The sequence below is a fragment of the Acipenser ruthenus genome, chromosome 22 (assembly GCF_902713425.1).
Source record: "Acipenser ruthenus chromosome 22, fAciRut3.2 maternal haplotype, whole genome shotgun sequence".
Taxonomy (NCBI): domain Eukaryota; kingdom Metazoa; phylum Chordata; class Actinopteri; order Acipenseriformes; family Acipenseridae; genus Acipenser; species Acipenser ruthenus.
The window spans coordinates 30,879,705-30,892,767 of NC_081210.1; the positions used below are offsets into that span (position 1 = coordinate 30,879,705).

Consider the following 13,063-nt stretch of genomic DNA (forward strand, 5'->3'; position numbering starts at 1 on the left):
ATCCTAATATTAAATACCAATAATAATCTATTCTAAATATGCTGAGCAATAGATTTTACTAAAGTACTTATCAGGCTAGCAGATCAAGAAGCTGCTTGATGATGTTCTGGGATCAATAATCTACTAACAACCAAACGAGCAGGATGGGCCGAATGGCCTCCTCTCGCTTGTAAACTTTCTTATGTTCTTAGTATAGTGTACAGTTATAGTCACTGCAAGTACACATACACGCCACAAGAGGGCAGAGTGTGGAGATCTGTTCCTTTGTTTGGAGGGGACGCGCTGTTTTTCTTTCGCTTTTCGTCAGCAGGAAGCGTCAGGCCGGGTGGCTTAGCGGTGTGGAGATTGAGAGGGGAGTGGGTTGTGAGCTTGGCGCAGTGTAGAGAATGGCAGACCGTGTCGCGGAATACACGTCCCGAATTCAACAGCAGGTCAGTACCGCCCAAGCAAGCACACTGGGGTTATTTATTAGCACAAATAAAAGTACGGAGCTGTGTTACACTCGATCACACAGCTGGTGCAAAGCGCTGCGTCTGATGCAATACTTGGACACGCTGCACGCTTGGCAGTTTAAAGGCGCAGTATCCCAGTGTGGATTGCATTGCATTGGATTGCATTGCATTGCATTGCATTGCATTGCATGCACCTCACGCAACGGGACATTGCGACCCCGGCATAAGCTTGTATCTCATAATGTCAAGGATGCCTTCATCCAGCTGCTTTGCCAGTAGCTGTACGAAGCACTTTCTTAATACTGTATGTAACGACCCATTTTCCTTCTTCTGAACTTACAGTACAGTGTAAATGTTTCTCAGGGATGAATGTAAGACTCCCAAGGCATAGCGGTTTGACCCATGTTAATGTTACTGGTATACTTGATAAGTAGTTGCTGTACCAGCACTTCCATGACCTCTGCATGCTTACTGTTTGTTTGTTTAGTGTTGTGTATCGTTCAAGTGAAAGTGAAACTTCAGATTTGGATATACAGCATCATCACAGAGCATGTAAACGTTTGATAATAAGTTCTGGAGTAGTTCTGTGACCGCAGAGAGTGAATCGGGAACACTCCACAGCTCGGTTAGTTACGATCTACAGATCTCTGGAGTAGTTCTGTGATCGCAGAGAGTGAATCGGGAACACTCCACGGCTTGGTTAGTTACGATCTACAGATCTCTGGAGTAGTTCTGTGACCGCAGAGAGTGAATCGGGAACACTCCACAGCTCGGTTAGTTACGATCTACAGATCTCTGGAGTAGTTCTGTGATCGCAGAGAGTGAATCGGGAACACTCCACGGCTTGGTTAGTTACGATCTACAGATCTCTGGAGTAGTTCTGTGATCGCAGAGAGTGAATCGGGAACACTCCACGGCTTGGTTAGTTACGATCTACAGATCTCTGGAGTAGTTCTGTGATCGCAGAGAGTGAATCGGGAACACTCCACAGCTTGGTTAGTTACGATCTACAGATCTCTGCAGTAGTTCTGTGATCGCAGAGAGTGAATCGGGAACACTCCACAGCTTGGTTAGTTACGATCTACAGATCTCTGCAGTAGTTCTGTGATCGCAGAGAGTGAATCGGGAACACTTGGTAAGAGTCTCGTGTGCTGCTTGTATCTCTAACAGGAGCGCGAGGTCCGATCTCTTTCTGCTGAGATTGAGAAGTTGAAGAATCCGGAGACAGCAGGCTTCTCGTCACATCTGGAAGGGCTACGGGAGGAGAACGCAAAACTCAAATATCGTCTGAATATTCTGAAGAAGGTGATTTGCAAATACTCCTCATCGTTTATCTTAAAATATCACATGGTAAAACACCAGGGATGGAAATGAGACTCCCGTTGCATAGCAGTTTCAGCTGTTCCAGGTTTTAATAGGAGCTTGATTAACCACAGTGTAACACACTCGGTGCGTCTTATTAAACTCATAGTAAAACCAGGAATGGCTCAAACTGCAGTGCAGTGGGAGTCGTATTTCTTGAACATTGGCGTCTGGTTTCATTGACCTGGATAGCTACTAAGCTCTTGAGTTATTTTACTTAAAATAACATTTGGTAAAACCAGCCGTGTATGTGTTTGTTTACATCCTTACTCTGCATTCAGTTATTTTGTAGCTTTGTAGCAACCATTTAGACAATCTCCTTTCACATGCAGGGTTCATGAAGTGGTAGTTAATCACAGCTCCAGTAGACCTCTGCTTGACAGCAGCACCAACTAATCAGTAAATAGCCAAAAACTTTAGTTTTACTGTTACACTGAAAGGAGAGGAACCTCAGAAGGATAGTAACCTACACGAGGACGTGAATCCACTGTATGAGATGCAGTGTGCAGTGAATCCACTGTATGAGCTGCAGTGTGCAGTGAATCCACTGTATGAGCTGCAGTGTGCAGTGAATCCACTGTATGAGCTGCAGTGTGCAGTGAATCCACTGTATGAGCTGCAGTGTGCAGTAAATCCACTGTATGAGCTGCAGTGTGCAGTGAATCCACTGTATGAGCTGCTGTGTGCAGTGAATCCACTGTATGAGCTGCTGTGTGCAGTGAATCCACTGTATGAGCTGCAGTGTGCAGTGAATCCACTGTATGAGCTGCAGTGTGCAGTGAATCCACTGTATGAGCTGCAGTGTGCAGTGAATCCACTGTATGAGCTGCAGTGTGCAGTGAATCCACTGTATGAGCTGCAGTGTGCAGTGAATCCACTGTATGAGCTGCTGTGTGCAGTGAATCCACTGTATGAGCTGCTGTGTGCAGTGAATCCACTAAGTGCTGCTGGGAGCTGTGTGGACTGTAACTTGTGCTTGTTGTTCACAGAGCCTCCAGGAGGAAAGCAGCAAGTGTAGTAAAAACATGATCAACATCAATGAGAGGCTCCAGGAAACCTTCGGGGACGCCATCCGGGCCGCCTACCCACACCTGGAGAACGCCCCCCTGGCTGTGACTCCCAACCAGCAGCCCAGGTTCGGAGATTATCAGTGCAACAGTGCCATGGCAATGGCTCAGGTGAGGCCCTTGCTGTCTTTATCTCACACCATCGCCAGCGTTGCCTGATACTCACTTTTCAGAGCAGTCTTTATCTCACACCATCGCCACCGTTGCCTGATACTCACTTTTCAGAGGTGCTTGTTCAGTTTTAATGAATGGTTTTGAATTGAAATGTATCTTCCAGATGATGAAGTCAAAAGGACAGAAGGTCAGTCCGAGGGAAATTGCAGAGAATATTGTCAAGAACATTCCTGACAATGAGATCATTGAGAGAGTGGAGATCGCCGGACCAGGTAATTACAATGAAAAGAAAAGCTCTTCCTTTTCCCTTTTCATGAATAACCCATGTGCCCTTCTGTTTGGTCATCCACTAGTGCATGCATGAGCCCTAACCATTTAAAACTCGGGTTCCCAAACCGCAAACCTAGAGCTGGCTTGATCTCTTTGCATCGTCTCTGCATCCCACGTATACAACAAACCTCATCTTTTGCTAGATCTCCTGTCTGCCAGAGAGGAATGAGAAATGCATTTGAGTCGAATGTATTTGAGTCTGTTTGATACTGGCAGCCACCACTGCTGTGTCATGCAGTAAAACACTAGGATATTATTATTATTATTATTATTATTATTATTATTATTATTATTATTATTATTATTATTTGTTTATTTAGCAGACGCCTTTATCCAAGGCGACTTACAGAGACTAGGGTGTGTGAACTATGCATCAGCTGCAGAGTCACTTACAATTACGTCTCACCCGAAAGACGGAGCACAAGGAGGTGAAGTGACTTGCTCAGGGTCACACAATGAGTCAGTGGCTGAGGTGGGATTTGAACCTGGGACCTCCTGGTTACAAGACCTTTTCTTTAACCACTGGACCACACAGCCTCCTATATTAATGTGTCTCATTAATAACCTATAACTGCGTAAGAGAATGATGCAGACATGGGAGGTGTTAACATGCTTTGGGCTTTAAAGCAAACTTGTTCAGACGTCCTGTTTTCTTTTTTTGTGTTGGTTTTTATGGGTTGACAAATCAATAAGCTAATTATGTTGTCCTGTGAATTCTTGATATTTCCCTTAGGCTGGTAATCCATTAATGACTTTCATTCTTAGTGTTTGCCTGAAGCGATAGTAAAAGTTCAGATTTCTACTAACCTTTGAAAACCGTGACTGTAGCTCTGCTGTGTAGCCGATTAGAAATCATGCCTGATCGGCCCCTCTCTGTGTTTGGATTAAAGGGTTTATCAATGTGCATCTCAGAAAGGACTTTGTGTCTAAACTGCTGACAAGCCTGCTGGTCAACGGTGTGCAGCCTGCAGCAGCAGGACCCAAGAAAAAGGTATGAGTAGTGAATGGAGCGTTTGATTCACTGTGTTTACCCTTCATGCATATCAGTGCTACAGACCACGTGCTTTTCAAACAGTGTCCTCCACGGGCTACACAGCTGTGTTCTGGGATTCTCTTTGTCAGGTTCCAGTGCAGGTGTGTTCTGGTATAAAGGAACCGTTTCGATGACACGTCGATTACCGTGCCGATGCGTCGATTAGTGTTTCACAGGTGCAGTGGTTTTAAACAGTGGCTTTGGTTCTTGTTCCCAGGTCGTTGTGGATTTCTCTTCTCCTAACATTGCCAAGGAGATGCACGTGGGTCACCTGAGGTCCACGATCATCGGAGACAGCATGTGCAGGCTCTTTGAGTTTCTGGGACACGAAGTCATAAGGTCACTACCAAATAATGAGGGCTGCGCCCAATGCAACATGATGTGTAGTACAGTACAATCCTCACCCATTACTGTTCCATACTGTGTGATAAGAGCACTCTGTGTCTCATTGATCCATACTGTGTGATAAGAGCACTCCTGTGTCTCACTGATCCATACTGTGTGATGAGCACTCTGTGTCTCACTGCTCCATACTGTGTGATAAGAGCGCTCCTGTGTCTCACTGATCCATACTGTGTGATAAGAGCACTCCTGTGTCTCACTGATCCATACTGTGTGATAAGAGCACTCCTGTGTCTCATTGATCCATACTGTGTGATAAGAGCACTCTGTGTCTCACTGTTCCATACTGTGTGATAAGAGCACTCTGTGTCTCATTGTTCCATACTGTGTGACAAGAGCACTCTGTGTCTGATTGATTGATTGTTTTTCAGGTTAAATCACGTAGGTGACTGGGGGACACAGTTCGGCATGCTAATCGCACACCTTCAGGACACATTCCCAGACTACCTGACAGCCTCTCCTCCCATCGGAGACCTCCAGGCCTTCTACAAAGTACGTTGGGTTTAGCTTTCATAGAACCCTGTGGTAACCCGTCCCATGCACCACACGTATCCAGAAGCCTCGCATGGCATTGCTGTTTTAAACATTGCTGGGGATCTTTGAGCCAGAGATGACATCACACTCGGGCACTGACTGGTATGACCCTTGTGTTTGTGCCTACATTACCCACATGCACAGACACTGGCCTTCCTTTAACCCGTATTATAGCTGTTTGCAGGCTGTTGAAACCCAGCATTATGTAGTGCAGTGCTGGTTCTGTAAAATCCACAAATTCATCAGTGAAGGGTCTGCGCTAAAAACCACACTCTCTCATCACACAGTGCTCTCTGATCATCACTGTGGACACAGAGTCAGTATAGATTGGACAACTGAATTCTATCAGCATTGTTTAATCTTTTATAGGAGTCTAAGAAGCGTTTTGACAACGAGGAAGAGTTCAAAAAGCGTGCGTACCAGTGTGTGGTGAAGCTGCAGAGCAAAGACCCTGCCTTTATTAAAGCATGGAGTTCAATCTGCGACGTCTCCAGGCAAGGTGAGTTAGAGGGGAGAAGCACATAGACATCCTTTCTGTATGAAGCGCTCATGAGGCTGAGATTCTGATCCCTTAGAGAGGAATGCTCTGTGGACACTGCTCTCAGAGGAATGCTCTGTGATCACTGCTCTCCGAGGAATGCTCTGTGATCACTGCTCTCCGAGGAATGCTCTGTGATCACTGCTCTCCGAGGAATGCTCTGTGATCACTGCTCTCCGAGGAATGCTCTGTGATCACTGCTCTCCGAGGAATGCTCTGTGATCACTGCTCTCCGAGGAATGCTCTGTGATCACTGCTCTCCGAGGAATGCTCTGTGATCACTGCTCTCCGAGGAATGCTCTGTGGTCACTGCTCTCCGAGGAATGCTCTGTGGTCCCTGCTCTCAGAGGAATGCTCTGTGGTCCCTGCTCTCAGAGGAATGCTCTGTGGTCACTGCTCTCCGAGGAATGCTCTGTGGTCACTGCTCTCAGAGGAATGCTCTGTGGTCACTGCTCTCCGAGGAATGCTCTGTGGTCACTGCTCTCAGAGGAATGCTCTGTGGTCACTGCGCTCGGAGGAATGCTCTGTGGTCACTGCTCTCAGAGGAATGCTCTGTGATCACTGCTCTCAGAGGAATGCTCTGTGGTCACTGCTCTCAGAGGAATGCTCTGTGGTCTCTGCTCTCAGAGGAATGCTCTGTGGTCTCTGCTCTCAGAGGAATGCTCTGTGGTCTCTGCTCTCAGAGGATTATTATTATTATTATTATTATTATTTATTTCTTAGCAGACGCCCTTATCCAGGGCGACTTCCAATTGTTACAAGATATCACATTATACATTATTTCACATTATACAGATATCACATTATTTTTACATACAATTACCCATTTATACAGTTGGGTTTTTACTGGAGCAATCTAGGTAAAGTACCTTGCTCAAGGGTACAGCAGCAGTGTCCTCCACTGGGGATTGAACCCACAATCCTCCGGTCAAGAGTCCAGAGCCCTAACGACTACTCCACACTGCTGCCCTGGATTGCTCTGTGGTCACTGCCCCTGGTTTGATCATCTGTTTTTCTCTTCTCAGAGTTTCAGAAGGTCTATGACTGTCTGGATATCCAGCTGATTGAAAGGGGCGAGTCTTTTTATCAGGATATGATGACGGAAGTGGTGAAGGAATTTGAAGACAAAGGTAGCGCAGTTTAAATAGACTATAGGAGCGTGCTTTTGAAGAAGAAACAGAGACCATACCAGTGCTGTGTGTTTCAGTAAGGGCTTCCATCATAAAAACAACATTTTCTCGTCTGGTCATTTATTTGTTTTCCGAGGTCCTGAACATCTCAACAAGGTTCTGTGCATTGTCTGTAACTATTAAACACGCAACAGTTTAATATCTAGAAGTACTGTACAAGAAACTTCATACATTCAATGACAAATGTGTTTTCAGTGAAGACAGAATACAACTGAAGACCCTGAGTACTGTAGTCTAAACGTTTACCTTTACATTTATTACGTTTAGTATTTCTAAGAATATCACCTCAGAATATCATTGTGTGTGTGTGTATATATATATATATATATATATATATATATATATATATATATATATATATATATATATATATATATATATATAAAGCCGTATGTGAACCAGTAATATTGTGCACTTGCACATACCTGTGGCTTAACTAAATAAGGCGATTAAGGGGGTTGGGTTAGCAATGCACAGGTTCGTGTAGTTTTCAAAGCTTGTGTGTGTTGATGTTCCTACAGCAGAGGGCAGTGTTGTCACAGATTCCTCCCTCCTCCTGTGCAGGGCTAGTGCAGGTGGATGAAGGGCGTCGAGTGGTGTTCGCCCCGGGCTGTGCCGTGCCCCTGACGGTTGTGAAGTCAGATGGAGGTTACACCTACGACACCTCGGACCTGGCAGCTCTGAGACACAGACTGTTTGAGGAGAAGGCAGATATCATCATCTATGTGACGGACAGTGGGCAGGTGAGCCAGCAGACTGGTCAAGTCAGAGGCTTGGGAGCTATGGAAGCACCTGTGTGGAAACTTGTTTTATAAACGATAGACCAGTATACTGCTTCAGGAGGTACCCATAAAATGTAATGCAGTTTGAGTTTCGGAGTCATTTCAAAGCGTGATGTTTAAGGCTGTGTCTCCTCCTGTGTAAGGCTGGTCACTTCCAGATCATATTCGCAGCAGCACAGATGATTGGCTGGTACGACCCCAAGGTGACCAGAGTGGAGCATGCTGGCTTCGGAGTAGTGCTGGGGGAGGACAAGTAAGTGCTGTTCAGAAAGGGCTAGAAAAACTCCAAGAAACCCAGTGAATGCAATGCCTAGCGTTTCCACTGGCAGTCTTTCTCAGTGTCTTCAGTGTGAATTATTCAATGCCTAGCGTTTCCACTGGCAGTCTTTCTCAGTGTCTTCAGTGTGAATTATTCAATGCCTAGCGTTTCCACTGGCAGTCTTTCTCAGTGTCTTCAGTGTGAATTATTCAATGCCTAGCGTTTCCACTGGCAGTCTTTCTCCGTGTCTTCAGTGTGAATTATTCAATGCCTAGCGTTTCCACTGGCAGTCTTTCTCAGTGTCTTCAGTGTTGAAATGAGTTCAGACTCATGTTTTTCTATTGCTGGGTGGTGTGGACTCCACCCGTGTTAATAGTGTGATCGCTCCCATGAAGAGGAACGTGTGCTCATGATCCTCTGTCAGTTCAGTAGCAGACAGCTCCTGAAGTGACCCATCCTCATTGTGACACAGCTCTATTGTATTATTATTATGCTGTTTAATTTTCCTGATTCCTCTTGGTGTTACGTGTGCTTCCAGGAAGAAGTTCAAGACCAGGTCAGGGGACACGGTTCGACTGATGGACCTCTTGGACGAGGGACTGAAGCGCTCCATGGACAAACTGAAGGACAAGGAAAGAGACAAGGTGAGGACTGCATTGATACAGGGACTCTGATAGGAAAGAGACAAGGCGAGGACTGCATTGATACAGGGACTCTCATACCGAGCCATGAGGAAACCCTGAAGACTGGCCTCAGCAGTACAACTCCTAATAAAACAACGCATCAGTCTTATCCAGCATTAGTTATTAAAAGGCATGCAATACAAGCAGAGGAGTCCGGAGAAAGATAACAGTACCTGTACTGGAACAAAGAGCTTTAGTTTTTACATTTCAAATTTGAGTACTAGCAAAATTCCATTTATTCATTTTTTTTTTAATTGGATTGAATCTACCATGAAAAAGCAGTCGATTGAAAAAAAACTCCAGGGTGGAAAGCGCTAGCTAGATTTTCAGAAAGTCTTTAGGTTTAGGAAACGCCACCTGGAGTATGTGTTTCACAGCTCATTGTCTCTTGCAGGTATTAACCCCTGCAGAGCTGGAAGCTGCCCAGAAGGCGGTGGCGTTTGGCTGTGTGAAATACGCGGATCTCTCGCACAACCGCATCAACGACTACGTCTTCTCCTTTGACAAGATGCTGGATGACCGAGGGAACACTGCAGCCTACCTTCTGTACGCCTTCACCAGGATCAGGTGAGTCAGCCAGTGTGTTCAGAGGGCTGTCTGCTGCAAGGTTACTGAGAATAATCGCACAGTGAAATATAACTAGGGAGCACTGTGTTCATGTTCAAGTGTGCAGGGCAAATACATCAGGAACAAACTCAAATCAGCTGGTGGCTCCTCTTCAGTTGAAGCATTTGGTGAATCCTGAAAGGTGTTTAAAGTGCGCCGCTTGTTCCCCCGCAGGTCCATCGCGCGGCTGGCTAACATCGACGAGGCCTCGCTGCGCAAGGCGGCTGGCAGCACGGAGGTGGTCCTGGACCACGAGAAGGAGTGGAAGCTGGGGAAGTGCATCCTGAGGTTCCCTGAGATCCTGCAGAAGATCCTGGAGGATCTGCTGCTCCACACGCTGTGTGACTACCTGTATGAGCTTGCCACCACCTTCACTGAGTTCTACGACAACTGCTACTGCGTGGAGAAGGACCGGCACACCGGTAAGGGCGTGCGCACGCGCCGCTGCTGCTGCTGCAGGGGATTCCTGCTTGGTAACCCTTTTACAGCTTTACTGATACCCCCTGCAGAATGCATTGAGGGTTTGCTCTACTGGTCCCTTTGAAAAGCCCTGCACATGATGCATGTTCTCGTTAACCTGTGCAAATTGCACAAAGTGTTTATTTCAGGGCTGTGTTAGACTCGTCCTGTAATGTTCCTGTTTATTTCAGGGCTGTGTTAGACTCGTCCTGTAATGTCCCTGTTTATTTCAGGGCTGTGTTAGACTCGTCCTGTAATGTTCCTGTTTATTTCAGGGCTGTGTTAGACTCGTCCTGTAATGTTCCTGTTTATTTCAGGGCTGTGTTTGACTTGTCCTGTAATGTTTGTGTTTTCTTTGATTGACATGCCTTTGTTTGTCCCTGTGTTGTCTTTGCTCCCCTCAGGTAACGTGGTGAAGGTCAATATGTGGCGCATGCTGCTGTGCGATGCCACGGCCATCGTCATGGCGAAGGGCTTCGACATCCTGGGGATCAAGCCAGTCCAGAGGATGTAGGATGAAGCCGCGCACGCGCCTGCCACTCCTCACAGCACATGCTGTATCAGCTCTTATATTTTACTGTATCTTAAATAAAAAAGAAAACAAAGACATGGGTGTGATGAAACCCGCTGCTTCTCGTTATTGTCTTGGTGTGATGATGTGTCCAGCAGGATAAGGAGCGAGGGCTGAAGATTCCTGAATAATCTCAGGACAAAAAACAACTTCATCTTCAACTCTTCTGCGCACGTTTCTGAATAGCAACTGTATTATGTTTAAAAAAAGCTTTGAAAAACTATTCCTTAAGTAACTCAGGAAGGAAAGCTTTGTGTTTCTAGCAGGACTTTTAGATATTTTGAAAAAAAAATGACACACAAATAACAGCAATTAAATAACACCACGATGGTGAAGTGTGATCCTTCTATTTCTTACATTTCAATCTGTTTACATTTGTTTATTTTTACATTGATATATATATATATATATATATGAATATATATTGTATTACAATTCTTAGCAGATGCCCTTAGCCAGGGCGACTTACAATTGTTACAAGATACCACATTATTTTTACATACAATTACCCATTTATACAGCTGGATTTTTACTGGAGCAATCTAGGTAAAGTACCTTGCTCAAGGGTACAACAGCAGTGCCCCCCCCCCCGGGATTGAACCCACGACCCTCCGGTCAGGAGTCCAGAGTCCTAACCACTACTCCACACTGCTGCTATATTGTATATGTGTCTAGAATGTATTTATATTAGGTATTTCCTCAAAGAGGTAGATTTAAACATCATGCAGGTGAAATGAATGCAGAGTAAGAGCCTGGGGGTTCAGAGCGCTGCAGAATGGACCTCATGCAGGTGAAATGAATGCAGTGTAAGAGCCTGGGGGTTCAGAGCGCTGCAGAATGGACCTCATGCAGCTGAACTGAATGCAGAGTAAGAGCCTGGTGGTTCAGAGCGCTGCAGAATGGACCTCATGCAGCTGAACTGAATGCAGAGTAAGAGCCTGAGTGTGCTCGTGCTCTGGGCTTTCATTCTCAGGGTTGATCATGCATAGCCACTGGATACACTTATCAGTTCATCAAACAATCATTGTTATGAGCCCAGACACAGAAGTCTATATTACTGTAGGACTGGGTTCTGAAGAAGCCCTTCATCCCTCTTTATTTGGGCTGGCAGAGTTCCTCATCCTGGTTTGCTAACGTTGTTAAAGTGCCTGTGTTGTGTTTGTTTGTTTGTCCATTGTCCTCCTCAGAGGAAGGTTAGATTTTTGTCTCTTTCATTTCGGGTTTGAAGGAGTCTCGTATCCGGAGCAGCTCTGCAGCAAGCTGGTGTCCGAACACTTTATTGTACCACTCTGGGGTTCGTCCCCTGGGGAAAAGGGAACAAGAAGAAACTCTTTCAAGACCAAGCAGGTAAAAAGGTGGAAAGGGGCATCAATGAAACATGCACGCCTTTGCAAAGGGTGAGATGATTTAAGCAGTACACACAGCTAGCCCCAGTAGTAACACCTCACCTGTGTACTCGTTTTATTCTGTACAGTATGTGCCTAGAGCCCCACACTGTATTCTAAAATAACATTCTGCTGCACCAGTCAGAGTTTTGCATTAGATTCAATTCATAAATGTAAGTGAGCAGCAGGTGTCCGATTTTAAGTAACTGGATGTGTGAAGTCGATGTAGGAATGATTTCTCGTTTCTTGCAATGCTCAGATGCTGGTGAATGCAGCTAATTGTTACCCAGCGCTCTGTCAGTAAGCTGTCGTTCTCTCTGAGCTGCAGTACCTGGAGTCTGTTCTGCAGATGTGAGTCAGTCTGGTTTTCCGCAGTCCCGTGGGCTGGATCAGGTACTGGCACGCCATCACCTCTCCTCTGATCCCCTCACACAGGGCGCCAGCGTGCTCCACAGAGGCAGCAGCTAAAACGCAGGTGCCTGTGTGAATGTCAGCCTGCCAGGACCTGGGAGGAAAGACACAGGCGCTTACATTCACTGCACTTCCCATGAAAAGCACTTAGGACCTTTTTTATGTGTATTTATTTTAAAACAATTATTTGTAAAAGTATGTTGATACATGCTGTATAGGAAGCACCAGCAGAATATCAAAACATGCTTTACAGTGTGGATCATTTACAGTACACTGCTGCGAATGGACAAGCTTGTGTAATTCATCTGAGACTCAAGAAGTGATCATTCAGCTAGTGAATATGCTTTCCACTGTATTATACTGAGTCATTTAAACGGGGTCGATAAAGAGGTTGCTGCATGACACAGTTTCCAGTGTTTAGTCTGCAGCGATTCAGAAGTGCAGGAGAGACACAGGGTCACCTGGCTCTTGTGATAGCTTGTTGCTTGCAGGATAAAGCACTGGTCTGGCTTACCTTTGCACAACGTAGTCTCGGGGTGGCTGAGACACGGCGCTCTGTGTTGTATAGTGATATATCTCAGTGTGTTTGTCCAGGGCTTCAATGACCTTCGACTGCTGGAAGTTCTTGTCCCAAATGTTCTGCTCCCTCAGTATTCGATTGAGGACCTCCCCCTGGGACGCCTCGATCTCGGCCGTTGCTTTCCAGAGTCGCAAGGGATGTGCGTCATCTACCTGATTATAATGTATTAATAATATATTACAATTATTGCTAAGGTCAACCCCTATCAGGTTTAAAGAACATGACATGCGCACAGGAGCCAATGGAAACATTTTGTAATAAAAACAGCCCTTCTGGCATGCTAAATGTAATGGCATTTGATAGAG

At 45.6% G+C, this 13,063-nt stretch overlaps 2 protein-coding genes across 3 annotated transcripts in view; one reads left to right on the forward strand and one right to left on the reverse strand.

Annotated features, from left to right (window-relative positions):
• Positions 1-284: 284 nt before the first annotated feature.
• LOC131699498 (arginine--tRNA ligase, cytoplasmic-like) lies at positions 285-10,434 on the forward strand. The gene is made up of 15 exons (XM_058996541.1): positions 285-431; positions 1,623-1,757; positions 2,804-2,992; positions 3,159-3,267; positions 4,216-4,316; positions 4,576-4,697; positions 5,132-5,252; positions 5,664-5,793; positions 6,858-6,962; positions 7,587-7,765; positions 7,948-8,057; positions 8,602-8,707; positions 9,141-9,313; positions 9,527-9,774; positions 10,216-10,434. The coding sequence occupies exons 1-15, from the start codon at positions 387-389 to the stop codon at positions 10,323-10,325; spliced, it is 1,983 nt and encodes a 660-aa protein (XP_058852524.1). The 5' UTR covers positions 285-386; the 3' UTR covers positions 10,326-10,434.
• Positions 10,435-10,587: 153 nt separating this feature from the next.
• Positions 10,588-13,063, reverse strand: part of LOC131699497 (rho GTPase-activating protein 7-like) — a 33,800-nt gene continuing 31,324 nt past the window's right edge. For both annotated transcript variants that reach the window (XM_058996539.1, XM_058996540.1), the window contains exons 12-14: positions 12,693-12,910; positions 12,099-12,272; positions 10,588-11,685 (exon numbers count right to left, since the gene is read on the reverse strand). In XM_058996539.1, the coding sequence (XP_058852522.1) occupies positions 11,577-11,685; positions 12,099-12,272; positions 12,693-12,910 (501 nt within the window). In that variant the 3' untranslated portion in view covers positions 10,588-11,576. The remainder of the gene's footprint in view (positions 11,686-12,098; positions 12,273-12,692; positions 12,911-13,063) is intronic.